General features: G+C 33.7%; 3 protein-coding genes across 11 annotated transcripts; all 3 read right to left on the bottom strand.

Moving 5' to 3' along the window:
* Positions 1-2,289: 2,289 nt before the first annotated feature.
* LOC140834852 (uncharacterized) lies at positions 2,290-9,296 on the bottom strand. Of its 5 annotated transcripts, none has more exons than XM_073200025.1 (15): positions 9,150-9,296; positions 8,297-8,444; positions 8,079-8,190; positions 7,888-8,010; positions 7,331-7,444; positions 6,733-6,816; positions 6,538-6,653; positions 5,281-5,382; positions 5,064-5,177; positions 4,913-4,969; positions 4,104-4,170; positions 3,885-3,938; positions 3,597-3,671; positions 3,192-3,227; positions 2,290-2,617 (listed from the first exon to the last, which is right to left on the bottom strand). In XM_073200025.1, exons 2-15 carry the CDS (start codon positions 8,314-8,316, stop codon positions 2,525-2,527), a joined length of 1,167 nt encoding a protein of 388 aa, XP_073056126.1. In that variant the 5' UTR covers positions 8,317-8,444; positions 9,150-9,296; the 3' UTR covers positions 2,290-2,524. The 5 variants fall into 5 exon arrangements, with proteins under 5 accessions (XP_073056126.1, XP_073056159.1, XP_073056152.1 ...); XM_073200058.1 differs by having other exon boundaries at positions 7,331-7,435; XM_073200051.1 differs by having other exon boundaries at positions 8,297-8,401; positions 9,150-9,255.
* Positions 9,297-10,193: 897 nt separating this feature from the next.
* Positions 10,194-16,373, bottom strand: LOC140834828 (receptor-like serine/threonine-protein kinase NCRK). Of its 5 annotated transcripts, none has more exons than XM_073199979.1 (11): positions 16,002-16,373; positions 14,430-14,542; positions 14,234-14,321; positions 13,659-13,775; positions 13,465-13,581; positions 12,676-12,921; positions 12,295-12,536; positions 11,670-11,966; positions 11,334-11,570; positions 10,935-11,162; positions 10,194-10,843 (listed from the first exon to the last, which is right to left on the bottom strand). In XM_073199979.1, the coding sequence occupies exons 3-11, from the start codon at positions 14,295-14,297 to the stop codon at positions 10,529-10,531; spliced, it is 1,863 nt and encodes a 620-aa protein (XP_073056080.1). In that variant the 5' UTR covers positions 14,298-14,321; positions 14,430-14,542; positions 16,002-16,373; the 3' UTR covers positions 10,194-10,528. The 5 variants fall into 5 exon arrangements, with proteins under 5 accessions (XP_073056080.1, XP_073056102.1, XP_073056087.1 ...); XM_073200001.1 differs by lacking the exon at positions 16,002-16,373 and adding an exon at positions 14,840-15,177 and having other exon boundaries at positions 14,234-14,314; XM_073199986.1 differs by lacking the exon at positions 16,002-16,373 and adding an exon at positions 14,840-15,177 and having other exon boundaries at positions 14,234-14,352; positions 14,434-14,542.
* A 7,183-nt stretch (positions 16,374-23,556) lies between these two features.
* LOC140813213 (alpha carbonic anhydrase 7) lies at positions 23,557-26,297 on the bottom strand. The gene is made up of 7 exons (XM_073171700.1): positions 26,174-26,297; positions 25,827-26,044; positions 24,648-24,751; positions 24,381-24,483; positions 24,090-24,257; positions 23,830-23,883; positions 23,557-23,657 (listed from the first exon to the last, which is right to left on the bottom strand). Exons 1-7 carry the CDS (start codon positions 26,271-26,273, stop codon positions 23,571-23,573), a joined length of 834 nt encoding a protein of 277 aa, XP_073027801.1. The 5' UTR covers positions 26,274-26,297; the 3' UTR covers positions 23,557-23,570.
* Between the last annotated feature and the right edge of the window lie 765 nt (positions 26,298-27,062).

Here is a 27,062-nt window from a genome sequence, read left to right as displayed (position 1 = left end):
ATTGAGTGTTTTGTTGTAAACACTTTTAATATTATCTTTGTCATAAAATATTTGCAGCAGTCCTATATACGAAACATATATTGAGTTAACTACGTAAATTTTTGTACTTTTGTTGATTATTTTAATTTTACATTTTTTGGTACTATATTATTATCATGATCGTCATCGTTTCGGGATAATCCCCAAGAAGTGATCTGAAACTTTTGAGACACATATTTAAAGACATGATATGTGAAGATATTAGAGTAATAATTCTCGTCAGTTGGTTGAAAGTTAGGGAGGTGTTGCTTTTACGTACTCAGCACCGTCGGATGCATTGCATATTAGCTTATTGCTTTAGAACAGGAGAAGTTCAGTTGATTGAATCGAACACCGATAAAAAGTATGACATTGTCGAGCCCGCATGAACTTGATTGAATTAAGAGGAATTTTAAGTGGATAGATTTCAAGAATGCCATTTTGCACCTAACATGTAATTCTGAAGGGCATTGAGCTTTATTGTTGGTGTAATTCCTAGTTGATGGGAGCATGCCCATATGTTTTCTTTCCTTAATTTATGTTCCGAGCTTCTAATAACATAATAAAAATGTACAACTTGTTTGAGTTAAGAAGCATTCGTGTTGGATGGCGCATAAAGTTCATTTCTAGAAATATCCAGCTAGCCCAAAGGAGGAGGTTTTTGTTGCTCATCTGCATTGATAAGGCTTTTGTGAAGAATTGAGCATGAAAAATACAACTTTAATATCTTTACTTAAAACCTTTTTTTGTTAGAATTCAACTATTCCCCACTCCAAATTAAAATGAGTCTTTATCGTCACCAGCAGGCAATGTTACATCATCCTCTGACCTCTAGGGGTGAGCATAATATGATCTAAACCGAAAACCTAAACAATAAAAAACCGAACCGTAATCCGAAGTTCTTATTTTGGTTTTATAATCTAAAAACGAAATTATTATGGTTTGTTTATATTTTTGTGTTATTCAAAAACCAAACCAACTGTTTAAACTGTACTATTTAAAAAAAGAAATATTTTATTTATATTTAGATTACTAGTAATTAAATATAGTTTTAATTCAAATATAAATGATTGTATTTTTATTTATATTTTTTTATTCATGAAATTTGTATAACTAATTATAATTTTACTAAAAAAATTATATATTTTTAAAATTGGTTTAATTTATAAATCACTCAATTAACAAATCTATAATAACAAATTTAAATAATTTAACCTTACTGAAAATAAAGTTAAAATTAAATAAGAGAATTTAGTTAAAATTAGTTTAATTTTTAAATAACACAATTAACTAATCTACATTTACGATGGACAAGGAGCGGTAGGTAGAGTCGTCCAAACGGATTAGCGAAGCAGCCACGGGTCCTTACGTGGATGGATTGAGAAATTACAAATCCAATTCGTCTATTTTATGGATTGAGAAATTACAAATCCAATTCGTCTATTTTATTTGACGAAACAGACCAGCTAATCAGTTTTTAGTTATATCAGTCAGGTCCGTCATTTTGACAGGTCAAGAAATTATCAACTCAACCAGCTTATTTTGTGTGATGGAACAAACGAGCTCAACGAACCTAACCTGTTTTGACAAGTCTAGCTGGAAGTTCTCACAAATTTGATGAAGCTTATTGACAATCGGTAAAATCATCTAATTTATCTGATAAAATCGATCGTGATTTCCACATTAAGATGATTTTTTACGAGTAGTTTGACTATTGCGTAAAACGAATTTAGTATATTCATTCAATTTCTATGTGCAGTTGATCATTTCAATTAGGAAAAAAAAAATTGTTTTGTTCAAGTTTTGATACTCAATTCGATAGATATAAAGCATAAACCAATTAAAAGTATACCAAAACAAGAGATCCTAAGTACATGTTATATGCATGATGGATTAAGAGTTTGTCTCACGTGAGACCGTCTCACGGATCTTAATATGTAAGACGGGTCAACCCTACTGATATTCACAATAAAAAGTAATACTCTTAGCATAAAAAGTAATATTTTTTTCATGGATGATCCAAATAAGATATCTGTCTCACAAATACGACCCGTGAGACCGTCTCACACAAGTTTTTGTCATGGATTAAATACAGGTTGCAATATGGAAGAATGTGAGGAAAACAATAATTTTTCTTGGATCTTAATATAATACAATATAAATGAGATGGGTCCAACGATTTTGATAAAAGACAGTGTGTCACTTCCTCATCTTGTTGTCGTGGATAGAGAGCGTGACAAATAAATATTGTAATAAAATGACAAAAGTATCAAAATTCCCGAAGGTCAAGAAAACTAATTGGTACTACTCATCAGTTTACCAAATTAAGAGCCTACATCTCATTTTTGCACAGAAACGAGTGTAAAAAGTAAAAAGTATAAAGAAAATATGGTTTCTTATTCTACGTGTTATGTCATACTACACTATATTGGAAATACACTCAAAACTAAAAATAAGGAAATAGAAGGAGAAACGATGTACAAAGAAGATTGCTATGAGTTCATATTCAGTTGTTTCCAGTCTGAGCAAAATATGCCTTGTCGGCATTCACAAGTCGGTCTTGGAACATAGCCCATTCCTTTTTGCATCTCTCTCGTACCTATCAAACACACGCACACAGCATGAGCTAAGTAGTTCTGTTATCAAATAGCAGATAAACCATATCTTTATGATCCCAAGGAATTTAGGGCTATATACAGAATTGTTAACAAGGATTCTGTAGGATAAAGTAGACAGGCGATTCAATAAGTTCAGAAGGCGAAACATGCATTTCAAAATATTTACATAGGATTTTGATTCGTTTTTTTCTATTGTAATTCTTTTACGAGTTCACTCTCCAGTCCGCCACAGCAATGGCTGGACTAGTTTTTTGTTTTGTTTATTTCCCGCCTTAAATCACTCTCTCAGATCGAAATTCATGATGTGTTATGCCCGAAAATATAGTAGTTCATGGACCAAATCCTTCCTATAAAGAAGTTTTAACTCACAAATCTTGAAATAAAGGGTTCCTTCTTTTCACTCAATGTGAAAAGAAATAACTGTGCAGATTAACCAATGTATATAGATCGGTGGATATGTCGTAAATATAATCCAACCAAGTCATGCAAGCCGAGGGAAAACAGGAATACAACATTATTTAGACCAAGATATATCTCAGTTCTGGATATACATACCCCTTGCCACGGTGCTTTACCGTTCTCAGATTCTCCCTGGGAATTTAAAAAAAGTTCAAAATTATTAAGTTGTGTGAAAAGCCGATCACATAAAAAAACCAGAAAGAGTATGAAAACAAACATGGAAGGAGACCAGGCAATTATTTTGCAAAAGTAACGCTAGCTGACTTTAGGAAAAGGAAAAAACAAAGTTCCACAGCACGAAGGCCTTGATAATCTTCTCATCTGTTTATTCAAACCCAAACGAAGCAAGTCTAATCTGTCGTCGTATTGACTCCAAATATTCACATTTTATACACTAAGGATGTCCTCGGCGAACGTATCTGTAGTTAATATAACCGGCTCCAAGACATAGGAATCTGTAGCATGACTAATGTTATTAATAGACAGTTACTAATAACCGACCTGACTTCCAAGTGATGGAATAACTTGATGCACAATCCACTGTGAATCAACAACACCAATTTTTTCATGTGCGGGCTACAGGGGCCAAAAAAAAGAAGCAATTAGACAATTTTTTTGCAAAGGATAGCAAGGTTCTCCAAGAATTAGAGGTTATTAGACAATATAATTTGAAAATTGAAATAATAAGTCTTCTCTTAATGGCTTTCTTCCTTTTTTCCTTCGGGGGAAGGGGAGAACACCTACTTGCACATGTACACACACGAGGGAGAGAGGGAGAGAGAGACTAACATCAACACATCTCCTTAGAGCAAAATCCAATCCCCAACCATGCACCAAGTCATTCTGCAAGCATGTGAATTAAAGAGGCACTGATGAACAACACGGTCGGAACAGAGCCCTGGAACAGCTCCAGAGTGCTGGCAAGCTCTATGATCGAACATAATAAATGGATACAAAAAACACAAAAAGGGGAAGCTTAATCTCATGTCCCAAAAATGAGACAAGTACCTGAATCATATGCCAAACACATCTCCAAGCTTCGCGAGAAAAAACTGGAGCCATGATTTCCACAAAACTGAACAAAAGCAGAAATAGTGATGTAAGTTATTATTGTACACTTTCTGGGAGACACATTAGATTTTAGATTAATGGGATATGGATCAGATCCATTTGAGTGTGTTTCAACAAAAAGTGAGCAAGACTCTAGAAAAATCCTGCAGATCTAAAATGCAAATATTTTTTCTGCATATAACTCTAACATAAGATCATATTTTATATAGACCATAAGCCATACTAATACAATCAGCATTCATTCTTTCCAGCCTACCATTACCTATGACTCCACAAAACTAAGCCACATATTAACTTGCATACATTTAATCATCAATTTAGGGTCCAATTACTGGTATTCTATTTGTGTGTTGGTCTTTCTACATTCATCTTATCAAATATGCGTGCGTGCGTGCGTGTGAATTTAATACTAAGGATGAAGCTGTTTTAATTTGCATAACCAAGAGCTGGTAAAGCGAGATAAACAATCTATCCATGAATCAACATAAATGATGGGCTGAAAAGGCAAAACTTCGACAGTAATATTCAAGTTTCCAATTAGAGAATTTAGTTCCATTAGATCCTTCGGATTTCTTCCAATCTGTCATCTGTACCAAAATTATTGATAGCAGGAGTAATTTCTTTGCACTACCTTCACCAGCCAATTACCCCCACCTGCCAATATGCCACCAAGTATTTTACTTGCTGACAATATCAAGTTCAGGATATAAATGTATGTCATCAATAGCAGAAAAGAGAGTATTTACGCTGCACATGGAGGTAAATGTGGATCACTACACCATCCTGGTTTCTCCTCCGTATCTCTGTTTATGAGCATACATATACCTGTTGGTTACAAATGATATAGATATGGTAGAAACAGTAGTGTGTACTTATATATTCACTCAATAAACCTACTTGTGAACTTCTCTGTCACCTCTTCTCTTGGTCATTTGCCATGTCAGTCCATTGTTGGGTTCAAGACCAGGTTGAGAAATCTCTAAACCATGTTTTTTAACCAATTGAATATACCTATTGTGAAGAGAAGGCCAGAAAACAGTTGGGGAGAAATAAACATTATACATCAATTTTAACATAAAGTGGAAAGTAACAAGACAAAAAAGACCATATTTACTTCTCAGCATTGAAGTGTTCAACTCCAAGATCTTCATCCCAAATGAAAATGTAATCATAAGCAGCTACAATATCCGGATGTAGAAATCTTTTTGCATACCACCTATGAACCAGACAATAAAAAGAAGTCATCAACCGATGGAAGAGTGATATTTACACTGAAACATCAATTTTCCAAGTTTAGACTATATTTTCGACAGGAAATACAAGTGCTAATTTTTTCCCCAACTTGAACTATTGGCCTTGAGCTTTCGCGCATCACAATAGTGTTGTTTTGGTCCTTTAGCCATCAAATTAAAAGAATCAATTTTTTTTCAATTTGTCAAACTAAGACCACCTCTCCTGGGGTATATATCATGCCCAAACATATATGCTAAGGGAACTTCAGCCATCAATGAAGGTGCTTTTCCCAAAATCTTCCCCTCGGGGGGTTGGATGATAATTTGGTAAGTACAAAAACTATAACCCTTGCTAGTTGGTTAGGGATTTTTTCTCTTTTCCAAAATCAATCATTCAGGATTGAAGGATTGACCAAAAAAAGTATCGATGGGTTCATAGATCCCATTAGGTTGAGAGGCATTTGTGATTGTCAAGGTATGGTTTTCATAGTCTGTCTAAAGGGCTCCAGTTCAGACTAATATAGCTCATTTGAGAAAAAAGATGGAAGTATAAGAGGTGTGTGCACACCAATTTAACACCAAATGGTAATTGTTCATCACAGTTATACCAAGTGCAGTTAAACTTGGGAGTTCATGAGTGATGGGTAAAACAAGAAGGGTAGTTCGGTTCACTGTTTTCAGAAATCACATACGACCCAACAAGGATGGTAATTTTAGATGCCTCATTTTTTTTTGGCAACAGAGGAAGCACTCATAGGAGCTCCTCGTTGAGGACTTCTTGCAATGAAATGCCCAATATAGAAAGGGAAAGTATAATACCCAGAAGCTGGTACAATAATGTCAAACATAGATCAAATCTCAGAAGAGATAGATGAAATTAAAACTATAAATAATTGTTCATATTGATTTATTATACTATAAAGCACATCAATAAAATTTTACTTCTTTAAGTGTGAACAACTCAATAACATTTATTATACTATAAAGCACATCAATAAAATTTTACTTCTTTAAGTGTGAACAACTCAATAACACGAAAAGCTTGCAATCCTTTCCCCTTGAACCTCCTTGGCTCCAGTAAACAAGGTAAGACATCCACATAGAACAATAAAGAAGAACAAATATCCGAGGAATATTACCATTTTGTTTGTTTTCTAACACTGACATGTATGGCACGTTGTGACCACTCAAATTGATCCCATTCACTTGTATTGCCATCATAGTGAAAAAGCACAATCTGAAAATCATCAGAAAACTAAAAAATAGACCCAAATCAATCTAGTGCAATGGATTCTAGCAAAAGTGTTATCAACTGTAAAATTCTGTACTGTCACCTTCTTCACGGCTGCATCAACATTGTTCTTTTGATCCAAACCAACTGTAAATATCACTAGATATTTTGGCTTCATTTTTAGATCCTGAAAGTTCCAGATTGCAGTCATAAGCACACTGTGATTCCACAAAATCTAATGAAGATATAAGTAAAGCATTTGGTGGTGCTACCTAACTTATAAATGATTCATACTATTGTTGTTTACAAATGATAAAACCTAACAGAAACATGGAAGCAAACATTCATCAAACTAAAGAAGATAAAAAAATGAAATACTTAATTTATAACCTACCGATATTAACCCATGCTACAATCATGAAAAAATAAAAATAATGTATTTCAGTCACAAACTTGGAAAAACCTAAATGTGATTAACATAAACTAGTAAGAATAAACAACAAACGTTTTTCTTTATAAAATAATGATAACAATGCTAACAAGATTAAACAAAAAGAAAACAAGGTAATGAACATAGATGAATTTGTTCCCTAAGTGGCATATTAGTTTATGAACATCCATCGGCAACAAAAAAGAAAATAAATAAATATAAACATAGCTGGCCCAGAGTTATCACCATTTCCATAGTTTTCAAAACTTACCTCGCTGGGTTCACCCCACAACCTTCTTGGATACAAATCTGATTCTGAAACAACAATTCCTGGGGGTAAAGATTCTGCACCGCGAGGATTTGTAGGGACAAAAATCTGAAAGATCTAACAACATTAAAAATTACAAGTACACAACTTAAATCTAATGCTATTTTCGTACAAATAGAAAAACTGCAGATAATGCAACAATTACATAAATTCTAAACAGGAAATACAAGATCAAGAAAAGAGAAGCCAACTAAGCTTCCCAAAACAGGACAAGTATACGGTAGGCAAATCTGTTAACAAGAAAAAAGAGAAAAATGTCCATTATCCAATAGATTGGCAAAGGTGAAATTCTATATGTCCATGTTAATGAATGAACTTTTGAAACGGAAGGATGCTCAACCCAGTATCTTCCTAAAAATGTGACACATGAACTCAACCAATGATAACACCCATGGGCTTATATTTTAGGCATTGAGAACTTAAAAGGAACTGCGCACAAAAAAAAGTAGCAAAACCTCTGCATTTTCAACAGATGCGATATTTTGAAGAAAAAGACTTACCTTAGGTGTTGAAGTGGTACCACCTGAACTTAGATTTTCTGGCAAACTACGGCTAGCAGAATTCTGGTGATCGTCACTAAAGGCCATATCAATAGATGATCTGACACTTGATGGGAGATTAATCTGTCAAAAAAATTACATAAATAGTGAACTTTCTCCTTGAATAAGTTACGAAATGATTAGGATCATACCTTTGATAAAGAAATTGATGGAAATGAAACACCTATGAAATATCCAAACATCATTCCCATAATGGTCGTTATCACAAGTCGTGCACTACCACTTGACTTTTTAAAAACCCCACTGCTCACAGACAATTACAATGAAATCAAAAAAGAAAATGTAAGCACTCCATTGGGATCCACGATTTCATTTCACGTTGTAAACAGATTAACGCCACTTCACAAACCTGCGATGTGAGGTTCCCATTATGATTTAAAAAGGTCGAGCAACTCAATGCCACTCACCAAGCCGCAACCAATTTTGCAAGCAACTCTAAAAGAATATATCGCATCTGCACGTCGTAAATCTGATTTGTAGCCCACAAAATGCTAATCCTATAAAATGCATTTACAAGCCATTAAATAATAACATAAAGATTTGTCAAACATTTAAGCATCCCATCTCATCCATCAAACAATGACTCTGTTACATGAGCCTTCATCAAAGAATCTAAGCAATTAAGACAGCAGCGTAAATTTCAATAACCATAATTCTCATTTCCCATTTTAGATTCATTTAGCCGATCTTACCTTCAGGGAAAAAGTCAGGTTTACTTAAGCTATCATCACACCATTTTTTTTTTCAAATTATACATATTGATCTGCTTGGACATCCCCTAAAGTAAATGAAGACAGTTCCCATAGGCATTACCACAAACAAATAACATGATGTTGTCTCCCACCCAAAACTTATCAAACGAGCTTATTGTCGATTCATCTGAAATTAGAGGGACACGTTGATTAAGATACGGTATCTTAAACCCAACAAGCAAACAGAAACCATACAACAACGCATGAGGATTGAGCCTACGCTAACATTTGATAAACTGGCCAACTTTGACATCAAATTCACCTCAGGAGAAAAGCATTTCAGAATCCTGTTTCATTTCAGAGAGATCGATCCTCTTAAATCTCAAATGTAAGAACGGACACTAAATAGAAACAAAATTTTGCTCGACGATACATATCTTTCGAGAATAAAGATGATATTTGAAATTAACAAAATTCAAAATGGACTAAATAAGGGTTTGAAAGAATTACAAATTTGGGGCGCGGATTGCTGGGAGAAAGCGGGGAGATCTTTTTGTTGGTCGGCATGAATGTTCCCGACAGTCTAATTTTGCAAATAATAGAGTTGCTTACAGGTGTAAGCATTCCATGAATATATTCGAGCAAATTAATCGTAGTTCTAACTTTTACCCTGTGGTTAAAATGGACATTGAATTCTCAAAATATAATTCAAATTACATATGTTTAAAAAATAATGATTATTAATTTTTTTAAATATTTATAAGCATTATTTTAATACTCTATAAATTAATAATATTTGGTATTGTAAAAAAAAAAATCCTCACGCGTCTCAAATATATATATATTTGTTTATTTTTTTATATAGATTAAAAAAATAATTGGAAAAACAAATTTTTAAACAACTTTTATTTTATTTTTATTTAATTCATTCAATAAATAATTACTTGTCTTTCTTACCATGAATATATTAGCGAAAAATAAGAAAAATGCTATAGAAATTGGACTAAATAGTTTGATCAATCGAAAAGGAAAATGCAGTCTATTTAGTTAATAAGGACATGTTGGTGAAAAATTTAAAAACATATATATGTTATTAAAGGTAGAAATTGAACTATATATTTTAGACAATCGAAAAAAGAAATGCAATCTATAATATGAGTGTTAACAAGTTTTAAAAAATGTCACAATTTACCCTAAAATAAAGACATGGTAACATTTTGAAATATAAAAAATATATTATTAAAATTTTCTAGCTTTGAATCAAACTCGAGCTCGAATATAATTAACTCGTATCTTAAAACTTTCTTCATATTCGTACTATCGATTGGTTTATGATGTTAAATGTATTATATAACAGTATTTGATTGAAAGAGACAAAAAATGTTTTTTTACTGTACTTTGAATACTTCATTTGAAATGTAAAATAATATTTTTATTTTTTTTAGAAAATAAAAAAATGTCCAGCTTCAGTCTTCAGGTAAATTTATAAGGTAGGCGGAGCTCCACTTAATAGAATATCAACAAGAATATAACACTACAAAAAGAAAGAAAAACTGTAAAAGGAACAAATATAGGCTCTGTAGAACCTTTGTATGAAATCTCTGTTTGTTTCATTCATCTCTACAATTGAATACATGAACGAGAACCAAGTGTCTGTTTTCTGAATTTTGAATAAATAAACTGAAGCTAGCCACAAATTTCGAACTCTCCCCATTGAATCGTAGTCGAAAAACCGAAAGAACGAGCAGTACCAGCAAGTCTGTCTCATTACTTGAGCGATGTCTTGTCTTTCAGTAAACTCTAAAGATCAGACTGGATCAAATGCTAAAATGACTTGTCTTGGATTCTCTTTTCTGCAATCTATTTGTCCGTGGGTCAGTTCAAACTCGTTAAACATTTATTATATGAGAATCGGCAGTTGGTAAACAGAAGGATTCCAACCGGGGTTCGGTTAAATCCACCACTTCGTCGTCTAATAACCGCCAACTTCTTGATTTTGAAGTCAAAAGTATCAGTTTTTCAATATCATTGGATAAATGCTCTGTTTCATTCTCGTTCTTTAGACAGCAAAAATCAATGCCAGGATTTGAGGACATTGAGATTCGAGCTGGCTTTTCAGATGTAATTTGCTTTATTTCCTCAGCTTCCAAGGTGTCGGAAAGCTCATCTCCATCTATCTCTGGATTTCCAGAACACGACATTGCCTGAAAAAAGGCACGAACATGCCAAATGTCTGAAGAGCGTCCTTTTGGGTTACTAATGTATTTTAAAAGAGTGATCTGCTTAAAGAATTACCTGGAAGACGTGAATCGGAATTTTTTTTCGTTTAGATTTCTCTTGTGCAATAGTTGATAGAATTTGGACAACCTCACTCATGCTGGGACGAGACTCTGGATCCAGTAATAGACACTCTTTTGCTAAGTAGGCCATTACCTGCATCTCTTCTTCTTGAAAAGTTCCTTTCAGACGGGGATCAGACAACTTAGAAATCACTCGCTTATGATCATGCAAATGTGGTGTCGCCTGTAGCAATTTAATGAGAAAATCAAGCTAGCATATCAGTGTTTCTTGAGCGGATAAATGAAACCAGATAAAGAGGTAAAATCTAATATAACAGAATCAACAGACTGTGGCTTTGATAATAGTTTCATGAAAGATTCCTTAAGAAAATATAAGAAGCATGGATTAGCATACCCATATTACTAAACTTTCTTCTCCTTTGTTGGACGACTCATGAATAGGCTTCTGACCCGTAATTAGTTCAAGAAGAACTACTCCAAAACTAAAAACGTCAGATTTTAATGAGGCCCTTCCGACAATAGCATATTCGGGTGCAAAGTAACCAAAGGTGCCTTGCATTCTAGCTGGAGAACTGGAGCAGCTGATGATGCCATCTTTTTGTAGGTGTTTCGCCATGCCAAGATCAGTAATCTGCATTTCAAGATATAAATTTGAATGTATACATTTTGGTCCCGACTATTTATGTATATATTCCCTAAATTTTTTTCGGTTCAGGAGAATTTTTCATACCATGGCTCTCCAATTCTCGTCCAAGAGTATGTTTGTGGATTTAACATCTCTGTGCAAAATTCTAGGTGCGGCTGCTTCATGGAGATATTCCAGGCCACGTGCAGCTCCAAGAGCTATTGCAATTCGAGTATTCCAATCAAGAAACTGCCCCGAATTGCCATCCAAACACTCCCTCAGATTACCATTAGGAATATATTCAAATACCAGAAGCCTCTCAGCCCGTTTTCCTTGGTGCTCTGAGCAATAACCGAGTAAAGGAACCACATGACAGTGATGAAGTCTTGATATCAGTTCAATCTGTGTCCACAGAAAAGGTAGATAAATTCATAGGCAGATCTAGCAAGATGGTAATCGCCCCCCGCCCCCATGTGAAAATTTGATTTTTCATTAGTGATTTTTTTACAACTCCATGTTTCTCTCCCCTCCCCAAGAATGCATTAAATCCCTCGTTAGCTCTCTTTACCCCTCCCCCCAAGAATGCATTAAATCCCTCCTTAGCTCTCTTTACCCCTCTCCCCCCAAGAATGCATTAAATCCCTGCACTCTTTACCCCAACCTCCCGGGATTTTCTCGATCCACCCCATGGCAGTAAAACAAGCTAATATTAGGTTGTTTGAGGCAGTACCTCAGTCAAGAAAATATGTTCTGCGTCCGGGCCACCTTGAATTTTCATTCTTTTAACTGCAACAGTTCTACCATCTCTTAGATTACCACAGTAGACATGACTGCTTCCTCCAAGTCCAATCAAATTAGCATCAGAGAACCGGTTAGTTGCACTTTCAAGTTCCGAATAAGAAAATTGTACTATTGATCCACGTAGTACTCCAATTTTGCTTCTAAACAGTATAGATGTCTTCGGAATGCATCCTTGAAGTCAGCACACAGCAAAAACAAAAATGTCAAGAAGAGACCTTTTTTTAAGTTAAATAAGTAATATCATTTGATGACAAGGAAATAAGTGCATAGATTTGGTCGTATTAAAGTTTTAAGAGAAGAATCTAATAACCTTTGGGTACCGACACTGAAGAAGAATCTTGGCTTATCAAGTTGGACACACTGCTGAAGCTTTTTGGTCTATCTAATGAGGATAAAGGCCACTGAACAGTACTTTTATCCTTCATATAATAATACCATAGCACCGAACCAACTAATGCGAGTGCTGTGATGATTACACATAGCAAGAGGATTATTGCCACAATTCTTCTGGAAATTTGCTTCTGCTTCTTCAACTGCTGTAACTCGGCTAAAGTCCCTATAAGAATTTGATGACGGAGTACATAAGCATATGTCGATGTCCAAATCATCTCAAGCCCATGGTGCAAATGAACTTTCAAACTCCTTAAGATGACAAATATGATAATTACATATTTTTCCTACTAATTAGTCTAAACTGGGATGTAGATGACCCTTTTAAACTGATCATTTTACACCAACTGCTCTGTTTCGATAAAAATGATAAATTTTGTGAAATTTAATGGAGGTGGGGGGTGATTTTGATTTTCAGAGGGAAGCTCTAGTTAGTAAATCCAATCTTCGAGGAAGTTGAGGTAATTAATCTGAATAAACAATCACACATTGCTTAAGAATTGCTGATTGCATGAGCCAAGGAATCAGGACGTCCTTAATGAATCTATTGTCAAGCAAAACAGTTGATGAAAAGAGTAAAATTATATATTTGTGGGACAGACTCAAGGTAACACTCATTCTATGGCATGAATCATGCGATACAGGTTAGTTAGGTTAATCATAATGGTTTAATTCTTGATTCATAGTAGTTTTTGAAGCCTTGAGTTACCAGAGTTGCAGTTGCACGATGTAAAACAGCTGTCATTGTTTTCTACAGCAGCCAGTTTAGGCAATCCATAAGAAGCACAAAGGCATGTCCACCTGTTCTCGCTCGACCCTCCTGCATTTGTATACCAAATCGACATCATGTTAACAGTATTTTCTTGAAAATTTATATTCAAATTAAGAAAATAAAAATGGTACCTGGACTACAATCACAGAATGAGGAGCAGTTTGCTGGGATTAAGTCCAAGTTTCCTTGACGTGCAAGAGAACATGTGCACGTCCAATTGTTAGTTTCAGACTTTGTTGATTCTCCATCTGAAAAATGGTAAAAAGAACCCAGTTATTATGTAGGTCGAAGCCATAATTTGCCATGATGTGGCTTCATCATGGATTCCTTTCATTGTGAAATGAAACACTGAGCACATATGTGCGGTGGTGGGGGAAGAGTAGCTAGCAGGAACCATGGCCTCTCTCCCTCTGAAATTTTTCAATGGAACTGTGTAATTTCCCTATTGTATTCTTATATATAAATGGATTTCTCCCCACACCTATGTCATGCAGCAATTTTAATTCTCGGTTTCATCCCCCTTAATTCATATTTCTGGTTCCACCACTGCTACTGCACATTGAATTCTATTAGTTGAAATCAGTACTAAGACATTCTATGTAGAATTTGTTTAAGTAATATATGAAAGAAGTCGGGCTTAGTTTCCTCACTCTGAATACCAAATATTTATGGATATGGTTAAGAAATCGACTATGATGTTACTAACCACAAATAATATGTGGAATCCAGATGATGATGAAAAGAAGCGCAATTCGTGCTTGAAGTCTCATTTGATTTTACCTAGTGCCTGCCAACTTTAAACAAGAGAAAACTCTTGAGCAGGCGCTAAATCAAAAATAAAACAATTAAGATTAACTTAAATAATATTATTTTACTGTAATTTAAAAGGCAGAAAGGGAAACTAACATCATTCGTTACACTTTAAACAGCAGCTTAGGAAGAATAATTGCTGGAAATCCGTTGAAAAATCTTGTCTGTACTCAAAAGTAGACAAACGAGCTTTTCTAGCAAGTACCTGGTAAGACAACAAGTAGAGCAACTGTTACGAAAATATGGCACAAATAAGTTCATTGAGAAATGGTCAACCAGCAGGATAACAATAATTATGCAAGCCATTGTGAAGATTTTCATAAGTTATCAGCACAACTTATCAAGATAATGCTTAAATTTTCAGTCTATGACTATTATGCATCTCGCTTCAAAACAGAGTTCTTGTACTAAATCGAATAAGAGAGAAGCACGAGTCAAAAATATCAACAGTCACAATTGATGACATATATCGCAACTCCATTTTGGATTCTAGATTATGTACCAGAGTGGGCTATACGCGAAAAAGGTGGCAAAAGAAGGAATATGCTGAAACATTAATCACATCAATTTCAAGAGCAAATGTCATGATCCAAAAAGAAATCTTGGAAGCTATTTAAAGCAAAATAAATACTATTCTCGCTAACTAATATCTCAAGCTTCAAGCATGAAAAACGAGTGAAAGCAATAGCACAACCAAATCAAATGAAAGCTCATATTGGTAATAAATATTAGGAGAAACACGTAAATAAACAATAAATGGAGACCGAATAAAATCATCCGACAGCAAAATCAATAAAAAAAAACTTGTGGATTTTAATTTAGTTGGAGTTCAGTCCAGAAGCCAATAAAGAATATCCAACCAAAAATATAAAATATGGCCGCATCAACAATTTTGAGAGGTGCAGTTTCCAAATCAGAAAGAGACACCTTAACTGTAAAGCAAGATATTAAGCCAATAAAAATACAATGAATTTAGTGAAGTAAGCCAAATTCTTGGTACATAAATTTGTGGGGTTTAATTAAATTAATCTTCTTCCCACGTCTGTGATAAAAACAAGGCAAATAATTCAAGCTTATGAATGGTCCAACGACTGTAGATACAAAACCAACGGTTAGAAAGACTTTGCACAAGGCATTTTAGGGACGGTCACGGGCAACCAAGTTCTTGGCCCAACCCTGAAGGCTGAAACACAAAATTTTTTATTTATTTCCTTATCTTTCTAGATGTTGATGTTCGAGAAAAGACATCCCTCGTTTTTAATTATGTCTGACCCACTATTCTCGATAGCCATTGTCGGCCGATTAAAGAATTCAAGGCAACTTGTCTTCCTCTCGTTTTACATGGAAAAAAAATTAATTCTTCAAAGCTCGAGTCTTTAATCTTACTGTTATTATTTTTGTTCCAAGATGAAAGAATAATTAAAGCCGAACAAAATCGCAACATTTTATGAATGGAGAAAATGCAGTAATCCTGGATATAGGTGAATAGAACAAATCAGCTCACTTGGTATTGAATTTCCAATATCCATAATATAATGCTCGATGAAACAGAAATTTCCAATATACATAATATAATGCTCGATGAAACAGAAAATGCTACTTTGTTTCAGTTTGATTAATAAATTGGCTAATCCCACCTCGAAATGAAAAGGAAATTAACGTACCATCGAAACGAAAATGGCCAAGAAAATTAAATCTTTGGTGCATCAGTGAGAACTTCGCGGAAGTGGAGAACAAAATCCCATTTCCAAAATCTGATTTCCCGGAATTGCAGTCATGATTCGCTACGCGAACCAGATTTGAGCTTTAACCTTATTAAAGACACTGAAATGCAAGAATTTCAAAGCGAAAGCACAGCTTATTAAAAGCAGATATGAGAATAAATTTCCCTCTTTTATGAAGCTGAAGAAAGCTAAATCCAAAACATACAACTTCAATGGCGGATTAATGGGAGTCATGTGTGAATTTATTGGATGAAAATGAAAATGTAACGCTCCTAGTAAATTCTTTCGATTTGGGAGCAGCGAGCGCAGATGCCAATGCAGATTGGAAATTTTTTAAAGGCAGAATAGCTGCTGCCACGTGGGATTTCAGGTGAATGGGTTGCTCTTTTTCTTGATCAGCTACGGCGGTGCAGTCAATGGAGCAGAACTATCTGACACGCGTCGTGTTCCAATTGCTTAAACTTCGTGGATCGACTCTGGTCCCCATTAACTTTCAAACTGAGCCCCATTGTCTGTTTACTTGGTTTTTTCTTTTTTGCTCTTTTTAGTAATTTTATTATATTATTCTTGGTGCTTTTCTTTGTCTTTTATATTTTTTCTTTTCAACAAATTTCAAAGGGTTTTGGAGGGGGATTCATTAGTATTTAAAATATTTTAAAATTTTGATCTTTAAATTTATTTTGCCACTTAAAAAATATGATTCAAGAATTTAAAATTTTAAAGTTTATCTATTCAAAATTTGACTTTTAAATGTTAATATTCGGCACGAATAACATAAAATTATAATATTAATCTACAAAAAATGTGTCTCTAACCATCAAGTTAGATGTTGTTATGAGATAAACCAAGGACCGACATTAAAAAAGAGTGAGTCTCATGTGAGACCGTCTCACGGATCATAATTTGTGAGACGGGTCAATCCTACCCATATTCATAATAAAAAGTAATATTTTTAGCATAAAAAGTAATACTTTTAGCATAAAAAGTAATATTTTTTCATGGGTGACCCAAATAAGAGATTTGTCTCACAAATACGACCGTGAGACCGTCTCACACAAGTCTTTGTCTTAAAAAATGGATGAATTGAGATAATAATACAAAAAGTTACATTAGCAAAATAAAGATTTTAAAAAAGTAAAATGTGTAAAAGTAGTTGAAATATCAAATAATTAGAAGTTGGTTGTGTCTTTAAAATAAAATTAGTAATTTTAAATTCGGGTGCAGAAGCTTCTTTCCAAAAGAAGTCAACTAAATCCGAGTATCAACACGATCTCATTAATTGCTTTTTGGACCTACGTCAAAGTCGGGTTTTTTTAAAAATAATATAATTTTTTAAAAAAAAATTCAAAAATAATGTAAAAAAAAAAAAACGTCCACGTTCCGTAAGCCCGGACGCTGGTCCACGTAATCTACTATACATTTTAGAAACGGAATAAATATAAAAACCGTCGCTAAAATTTAGCGACTAAACCATCGCTAAATTCCAAAATACTACTGTTCTCCCCGAAAAGTCATTTTTGTTGTAATGAAAGATACAGAAAAAAACAGGGATGACTGACATATTCCGTCGTTTACGTGGACCAGCGTCCGTGTTTACGAAGCGGTTTTGATATATATTATGTCGCTAAAATATTATATCGCTTACGTGGACCAGTGTCAGTGCTTACGAAGCGCGGACTGATTCACGGATGGGTGACTTTGGTTTGTTTAATCAGCAGGATTTTCAGATTCCGTCTTGGTCGAACATACACAGTTTTACAAATTTGTTTAATGTTTGTCCTCAGCATCTTGTACATGACATTCAACCACAAAATGATGCAGAGGAAAATGAACAACATTCCATTGAGATTGAATAATTCTAACGACATCTCCACAGTCTCAGAAAGCACCAATTTTGGTTCCATGATCATTTCAAGATTGACACATTACATGCACAACCTCTTTTGCTCGATAAGCCATGAAAAACTTATTTTTTGATAACTGATTTTCTGTTTTTTTTTATTTTGTATCTTCACTATAATAAAAATGACTTTACGTAGCGCGCAAATTCTCTTTCCACGGTGTACATGGCACAGTGCGAAGAAGGAATTATTTTGGAGTTTAGCGACGGTTTTTTAACCGTCGCAAAACGACGGTTTTTGTACTTTAGCGACAGTTTTTAACCGTCGCTAAATGTTACAAAACCGTCGCTAACTCTAGCCACGGTTTCTAAACCGTCGCAACATGTAGCGACGGAATATGAGCGACGGTTATTTAACCGTCGCGGATTATATTTTAGCGACTGTTTTAATAACCGTTGCTAAAATAGTAGCGACGGTTGTTAACTCTCTAGCGACGGTACTTTAACCGTCGCTAAGCTTAGTTATTCCCTTGTAGCGACGGTTTGTATATATGCCGTCGCTAAAACCGTAGTTTTTGTTTTTTTTTAACATTATTTTTGAATTTTTTTTTAAAAATTACATTATTTTTAAAAAAAACCCGCAAAGTCGGGAATAGATACATGTCTCAAAAATTACGACTCGTAAAACTGTGTAACATAAGTTTTTTGCCTAATAATAATTTATACCTAGATTTTTTAAAAACAAAAACTCAAAGTTTCACGGATTAATTATGTAAATAGATATTTTATTTAGTTCATTAATAAAAAAATTATTATTTTATATAAAAATATTAATTTTTTTCTTATAATTACGAGCAGAAAATACCAATTACCGTTGACACAGCATATCTATCTTGTTGAATAATCAACACATTTCAAATTGTGTGATTTAGTTTAGCTAAATATTTAATTTTTATCTTTTTTAAGTGATTAAATTCAATTTTACCATTAAATGAGTTGGGCCCAACACTACAACAATTAGGGGTGGGCATAAAACCCGAAAAACCGAAAAAACCGACCGAACCGAATAATTCGGTTTAAATGGTTCGGTTTTATCGGTTTTTCGGTCGGTTATGGTTTTAAAATATATAAAGTTCGGTTTTTCGATTCGGTTTTCGGTTTTAAGCCCCAAAAAAACCGAAAAACCGAACCGGCCATATTTTTGTTAAATATAAGGTTTTTATATATAATGGGTCATATTATTGTTAAATATAAGTCTTTTTATATATAATGGGCATATTAAGATTTAGGAACTTAGTATCATTAACCCTCAATTTTTCAATCCGATCGTTTTATCTTATTTCTCACCACTCATCAGTCGACGTTCTCTTTTTTTCTGTATATATTTCTTTAATATTTCGTAAGATTATTTGTGTTCCATTCGAGCTGGTTGACACCTTGTTATCATTCTTATTACTGAATATTCCGTTGGATTCATGCATTTTCCGTGTTTACATGGTTAATTAGTTATATATAGTTATTATATTCGTATGACATGTTTATACACAAGACATGTTTTATATATATATATATATATATATATATATATATATATATATATATATATATATATATATACAGTTTTGATATCCTCCACACCCACCGTGCACACCTTTGTGAGCACCGATGAGGTGTCAATCACCAATTTGATGCGTAATTTTTCTATATTTCATCACATCCAATAGGTGATTGACACCTCATCGGTGCTCACAAAAGTGTGCACGGTAGGTGTGCATGATATCAAAATTGTATATATATATATATATATATATATATATATATATATATATATATATATATATATATATATATAAATGATCAAGTCTCACAAATTAAATATTTTAAAAATACTATGATTTAGATTTTAAAGACATAAAGTGACATATAATTTTATCTCTCAACAAATTTTAGCCAACCGTATATAACCGGCCGTAAAAACCGAACCGTATTACAGAAAAACCGAACCGAACCGTAATAAAATGGTTTGGTTTTGGTCTAGAGATATTCAAAACCGAAAACCGAAAAACCGAACCGTTGTAGGCTAAAACCGAACCAAACCGACCGTTGCCCACCCCTAACAACAACCTTGTTATTTGATCAATCGCCATTAGAATTCAAATTTGGCTTTAACAATAAGCAAATTTTGAGGGGTACAAATTAAAGAGTCAAATCAAGTCAAAAGATGCTTCAATTAGTTCAATGTGGATAAAGATTCTCACGGCTTTTGGTGCATCTTAAATAAATATTCTCAAAATTAACTTTATCTTTTGTGTTATTTTTCTAATCAAATACTTTCTCTTGTGAATTGGTTAAATGTTAAATTGTATGTATCGATCACGTTGACAATTGGCTTGGTGTGCAGATAAGATGTCGATTGATAATTTATACTTGTTTTGTCAAATATCTAGCTCAAGTTCTTCAAAGATTAATCCAAATATATTGATTTATTATATTATATTGTACATTATTTCATCATCTCGTTCATGAATCAAACAACTCTATTGTCACACCCCGTAACTCAGTGTTGACACCGATATTGTTTAACAATCACACTGATGTGATCCGGGTAAAATGGATGAGTAGGGTCGGGTGCTCCGTCGGGTCAAATCAAGAATTTATAGTGTTGTTAGGAAAATGAACAAGGTAGATGGCTTCGATCGTGACCTGCAAACAATGAAAGGAACTCGTGAATGGGCGCCGGAAGGGTGTCCGGCATGACCACTCCGATGCTTAAGTCAGCAGGTTTGTCGAGAGAGGAACTTAAAGCAATATGTATGGATGCTTGAGAGTGAAGAAATTTCAGACCTGTAGAATGTCAACGATACCTGCTATTTGAAGAGAAGCTAGGGTTACCTTGATGCGCGTGCTCACCTACTACTTGTACCCTCGGACTTTGACGGCCTGTCGGGTCCCTTTCTACCCGATAGCTTCGTGGGTACTCCAAGAATAAGGGACGTTGACTGCATGTCCAGTCCCTTTCTTCTCCATATTTTCGGGGATACGTTCAGGCGGAAGACGTTGACTTCCCACCCAGTCGCTTTCTGCCCTACAATCTGTAAGATCCTCTAAGTAAGTTACTCGAGTATTGAGCCCTCGGCTTTAGCATGAAAGCCCGGTCCCTAGTTGCTCGGGAGGTAAGTAAATACCCAGTCATGCATGAAGCGCCCAGTCGCGTGGGTAACAATCGCCCTCCCGGTTTCTATAGGGGCTACTCAATGACATTTCCCGGGTCCTCCAGGACCCGAGCCCTTATAGGGGTATCACACACAATCGAGAACAACCAGGCTCGTAACCCAGTATAACCAGTTTATAAATCATAATTCAGAAGAAATAACATTGTCTTTATAACCCAACCGAAATCGTAATAATGTGGAAGCGTGTCACGCCCCGAGCCCGAGCCCATTGCTGCGTGACTGCACAATGGGTTCCTATAGCAACTACTTCGTATTCGTCCTCGCTTTACGAAAATGATTAACTCAAGTTGCTATAGAAGTCCATTGTAAGCCATTATAAACTCATTTTAAATATTTCATATTTAAGATGTGAGACAATGGTATCAGAAAGCGTCTTACAATTTATTTAATCATAAAATTCGAAATATAACTCTTTTATTGATCTTGCACATCACCAGCCCCAAAAGTGTTCGGACTCTTCTTCCTCAACATGTTCTTCGGTTTTATATTGGAGGAGATAGTAAGGGGGTGAGTATTTTGGGAAATACTCAGCAAGTGGGGACGTATCGAGCACAATATCACAACATGCATAAATTTCGAAACACATGACTTGCATACATAATTCATAACACATGCATAACATTGACCAATCATTGAGATTCATCTACTTTCTATGTTTTACTGATATCGGTTCCTAATTTTTACTCCTCTAAGGGAACGATGCCATATAGCGGTTACATCCCCACCGCGTAAGGGTCATATCATGGTTGGGATTCTCACCCATATACAGTCGACTCCTCACATTACTCAAAACCGTATGACAATCAACACAATAAATGAGTAGGAGAAGAATTGTACTCGACGAATTTTCGAAAACAACATATGCATAAATTCCAAATTTCAACTTTAAAACAAGCACACCTACCGTATATCTTGATGCTAAAAACGTGGAGTGCACAGCCTTGGATTGGATTGCTCCTTGCACCTCGTTCGGGCAGCACTTCGGCTCGATTTCTAGTCTAACCTTGGACGATTTTTGGTGCAAGATTTCGGCTATGATAGCTGCTGGAATTTTTGAAATTGCAGCAAGGGAATTTCGAATTTTGTGGTGTGGCGAGATGCTAGAGGTGGTGGACTATTTATAGGAGAGGGGGATTGAGCTGAATATGGTGGCTAAATCATGCCCAAAATTGCCTCAAATCTCACAATTTTTTACTCCTGATATCCTTGTCATTTTCAAAAATTTAGTTACATAAGTTGTGAGATTTATTCCGTGATCCCATTGCCCTCTATTGATTCGAAAATATAGGTGGCTAGGTCAATGATTTTGTGCCAAAGTTTGATGGATTATTTCCAATTGGCCTAGTATCTAACCATCACAATAAGCAGACATTCAATATAGGAGAGATTTCAAAATTTTCTTGCAATCCTTATACCTTAATTCCTCTAAACTTGTATGATATTCTACTCTTGTAAATTCTTTTCCTAATTTTCGAAAATATATATGCCTTAGTGTAAATATTATTGACTTGATACCAAAGATCAGGGCCGTGCCTGTTAAAAGGCAAATGAGTCTAATGACTCAGGCCCATCATTTTTTTTGGGCCCAAAATTTTTTTTAAAAATTATTATATATAATACTAGTTATTAGATAGCCCAAAACCAAGTATTTATTAAATGGAACTTACTTAGCCTGTTATCGATTTATTCCCCAATATTCATCTGCAGAAAAGCGTTAATCGATTGCAGTCGTTGCGTCGTCTCTAGGTTTGATTGAAAGACCCGTGAGGAGCTGTAAGTTATTTTCTTGTATTTTCTTTGTTCGGGCTTCTAATTTTTTATTATACTTTTTTACTTTCTTCTGGGCTTTATGTGGTATCTATAATCTACGCTTTTTGACTGAAATTTTGGTGGATATAATGCTTATCTGCCTTTCAAATGCTCATATTGCTTATAAAATGTTGTTGACTGTCTCGGTCACAGTAGCAAGTGCAGAACGAAGTTTCTCAAAGATAAAGCTCATCAAAACTTTTCTCCGATCAAATATGTCACGAGAAAGATTGAATGGATTGGCTATGTTATCGATTGAGAAAGAAATTATTGAACAATTTAATTATACAGACTTGATTAGTATTTTTAGCTCTAAAACTGTTAGATGGGTTTTTTTTAGTGATTATTTTGGACATGTTTGATATTTTTATTCTTTTAGTTTTTTTTATTGTCTTTGACGTATTGATTTAATTTAAAAAATTGCTATGGAACTAAAAAAAATATGAACACACATTATGATTCGGAGGCCTCTTTTTAAAAGTTAGACTCAAACCCTAATATTATTAGGATCGGTCCTGCCAAAGATTTTCAATAAATATCTTCCCTTATGCTCGGATCATTTATATTCAACGGAAAACAAGAATTTAAAGAACCTACATAAATTTAGTGAATATAAGCAACAACATCTCATTTCATCTCAAGATCTCTCGGTCTGTAGAGTAACAGCGCACGCTCGTTTAGCTGCTGTATTGGCCTAGCATTAGCTTCCGAATCCTAACGAAAATAAAAATATATAATTAATAAATAAAAACAACTATTTAATATATACTATTTCCGTCTCATATATATATATATATATATATATATATATATATATATATATATATATATATATATAGCACTCCTACAACAGAGATTATAGAATTTAAAGAGCTCGAGAACTTACATCATGAACTGCCTTGCGAACCAATTTTATCTGCTCTCTTGTTACCGTCCTCACCTTAATGAGTTTGCACAATAATTTAAACACAAAATTTATCATTTAATTTCGTATATAATTATAATTAAGAAACTACACAGTTAATTAATTAATTAATTAATTATATATATATATATATATATATATATATATATATATATATATATATATATATATATATATATATATATATATATATATATATATATATATATATATATATATACCTTTCGAATTATTGTCCATATAACATTCTCTGTGCAAGGAGGGGTCGTCAATGAACCCATGTATCTATAATATTTTCTGCTGCCGAATTTTATGAGTTTCGGATCGAAAACGCCGATGCTTCTTTCGACGTTTCCAGAATTGGTGACTGCGCGTAGACTACGTTCGATCTAAAATACACGACTGAATAAATCAATTATTTTTAAAAAATATATATATAATTGAGGAATTTAACATTTATAATTAGAAAATGTACAGTAAATCAAAATATTGCATCAAACAGTGTATTATACCAGCGACAAAAACGAGTCAGGCCGTCCGATCTTGTACATGACTCCAATGACAGCCGTGCGATTATCCTCGCTTTCATGCACCAAATGAACTTCCATAGTAAACCTGTCGATGAATCTCGAAATCACAAATAATGCGAAAAAAAACATCTAACACAACTTTAAGTAATTTTGAAGAAATAGCAAACATAACACTTTTTAAAAATAAATAAATAATAAATATAATTTTAATTTGTGAATTTTTTAAATATGGATAAAAGTTTAACGTACCTCCTGCCATCGAGAGTGTGTTCAGAAGGGGAGTGCCAATGAGTCTGCTTCAGCTCAAATATGGTTCCATTTATTTGGATATACCCCGCTCCATTCCATCTTATCTACTTTCGAAAATAATAACATCAATAAGAGTAGGTCTCTTGTGAGACGGTCTCATGAATTTTTATCTGTGAGACGGGTCAACCCTACCGATATTCACAATAAAATGTAATACTCTTAATATAAAAATTAATATTTTCTCATTGATGACCCAAATAAGATATCCGTCTTACAAAATACGATCTGTGAGACCGTCTCACACAAGTTTTTACTATCAACAATAACAATATCATTAATAATTTTAATAATATGGAAAATAGCAAAATTGTCTTGGGTTAGCGTTTTGATTGATGACTTTGGATTTGTGATAGGATTTCAAATCAAAACATTTTAAATTCATATATTTGAAACGACTAGCTAGGTTGAGAAGTGAATATGGAATTGAAACATAAAAATGTATTTAGTTAATGTAAGATATTTCAAATCATTGCTTCTAATTTTGAACCAAATTGGTACAATATATATGAATTGTGGATTTGAAATCAAATCCTTCAATCCAAACACGATATTAAATTTGTCCATATTTTAGCTTTTTGGTCCTTCTTTTTCAGAGTACTGACGTGTCGGAAGCCATTTCTACACTCAATCAAAGAACACTAAAATCCAAAACAGAACCTCATTTATCGGACCAAAGCTCAAATTTGAATACTTATAATACCAAAACACGATCATTTTGACTATTTTCCGTAATAGAGTAACGTGTGACAAATAAATAAAATGAAACTGAAAAACAAAGACAGTAATAAACGGCAATTTAGAGGAGAGAATTTTGTAATTAACGTTTTAAATTTGTCAACGTACTGTGTGCTTAGCAAATTAAAGTCGTGGAGAACAAAGTTGACGTACGTATGCAATATTGATACAATATCTTTCATGCAAACATAAAATATTTTAATATTAATGTATATAGTTTTTTTTCGGATGTTTAATTTTCGTGTTATGTATTATATATTTTAATCGCGCGCTTAAAATTAAATTTACGATCTATCCCATTAATAAAAAAAATTATTAAGCATTTATTTATTTTTTTCCTATCAGAATAATTAATAAATAATTTGTAATGCATATGTTACTTACCATCACATCATGCCCTCTATTGACAATGGTGGCATTTGAGGGTTTGTAATATCTGCGTAGTCTCCCCAAATCCGGCACTATTTCAACTCTTTCATTCAGTAGATCAATCGGAGATTGCATCTTCCCTGAATTGCATACTTCCCATCCCGGACGAAGGCGCCCCCAATGCGGTGGCCCGGTTTCACTCTTTTCGTCGTAACTGAACTCTCTTTCATCATCTACATTCATACCACCCGAACGAATTCATGAGAGTCACGACGTAGTCGATAAATGAAAACGAATATATATATATAGATCTATATAAACAAAAAAAATTATGTATGTGTGTTATGATTCGATGAACTTACCGACTTCTTGAGCTCTTGTCAAACGTGCGGATGAAACAAGAACAAGAACAGCGAAAACAGACTGAAAAAGAGTGGTTTGTTGAATCCTCCTCGACTTCATTTTTCTTTCTTTTGTTTCGTAAATAGCAAAGATTATAAAAATGGAGCTATTTTGGGTGAAATGGCTTATGTTGTATTGAGTACTATTATTTATACAAATCAATTCTATTATGTAATAGTAATTAATTTAAAAAAATTTAATGAATATGCGATTGGTTGGAAGGTACGTCGAAGTTGATTTCGATTGGGTTTTGGTGTTGGAATAAATTGTGAAAACATATAAAAAGTTGACGAAAAAATCCATTATTAATATTTTATTTTTATTTTTGAAAATTATTTTATTCTTGTTATGTTCAAATATGTTGCATTATATTTATGGGCGTAATTATTTAATTTTTATTGATATTAATGATTGTTTAAGGAAAGGATATGAATGCACTAATGGCCCCCAAATAATATGCAAAATTTGTGTTCAATGGGGAATTATAATTACCGGTATCAATAGAGTAATTATTCTCTCTTAAATATTGGTTTTTCAAAGTTTATATATGTTACTATTTTAAATACAATATAGATTTCTCGGATTGAGATCCTCTGCTGTGGGGAAACCCACAGCAGCGGAACTGTGCATTAATAAAAAAAATTATTTTCTTTTAAAATTTGATATTTTTATATTTTAATTCTTTTAAAATTAAAATTATATTTTTTATATTAAAATATGTGATTAATAATCCAATTTAAAGTTATAATTTTATTTTTGGTTACAAATATATATTGTTGGGGTAAAATGACGTGTCTCTTATTACTTTTTCTTTTATAATTTTTTCAATTTTTTTTTAAAAAATAATAA

Source organism: Primulina eburnea, chromosome 1 (genome assembly GCF_022965805.1).
Source record: "Primulina eburnea isolate SZY01 chromosome 1, ASM2296580v1, whole genome shotgun sequence".
Classification (NCBI taxonomy): domain Eukaryota; kingdom Viridiplantae; phylum Streptophyta; class Magnoliopsida; order Lamiales; family Gesneriaceae; genus Primulina; species Primulina eburnea.
This window is presented reverse-complemented; position numbering and strand designations above follow the sequence as displayed.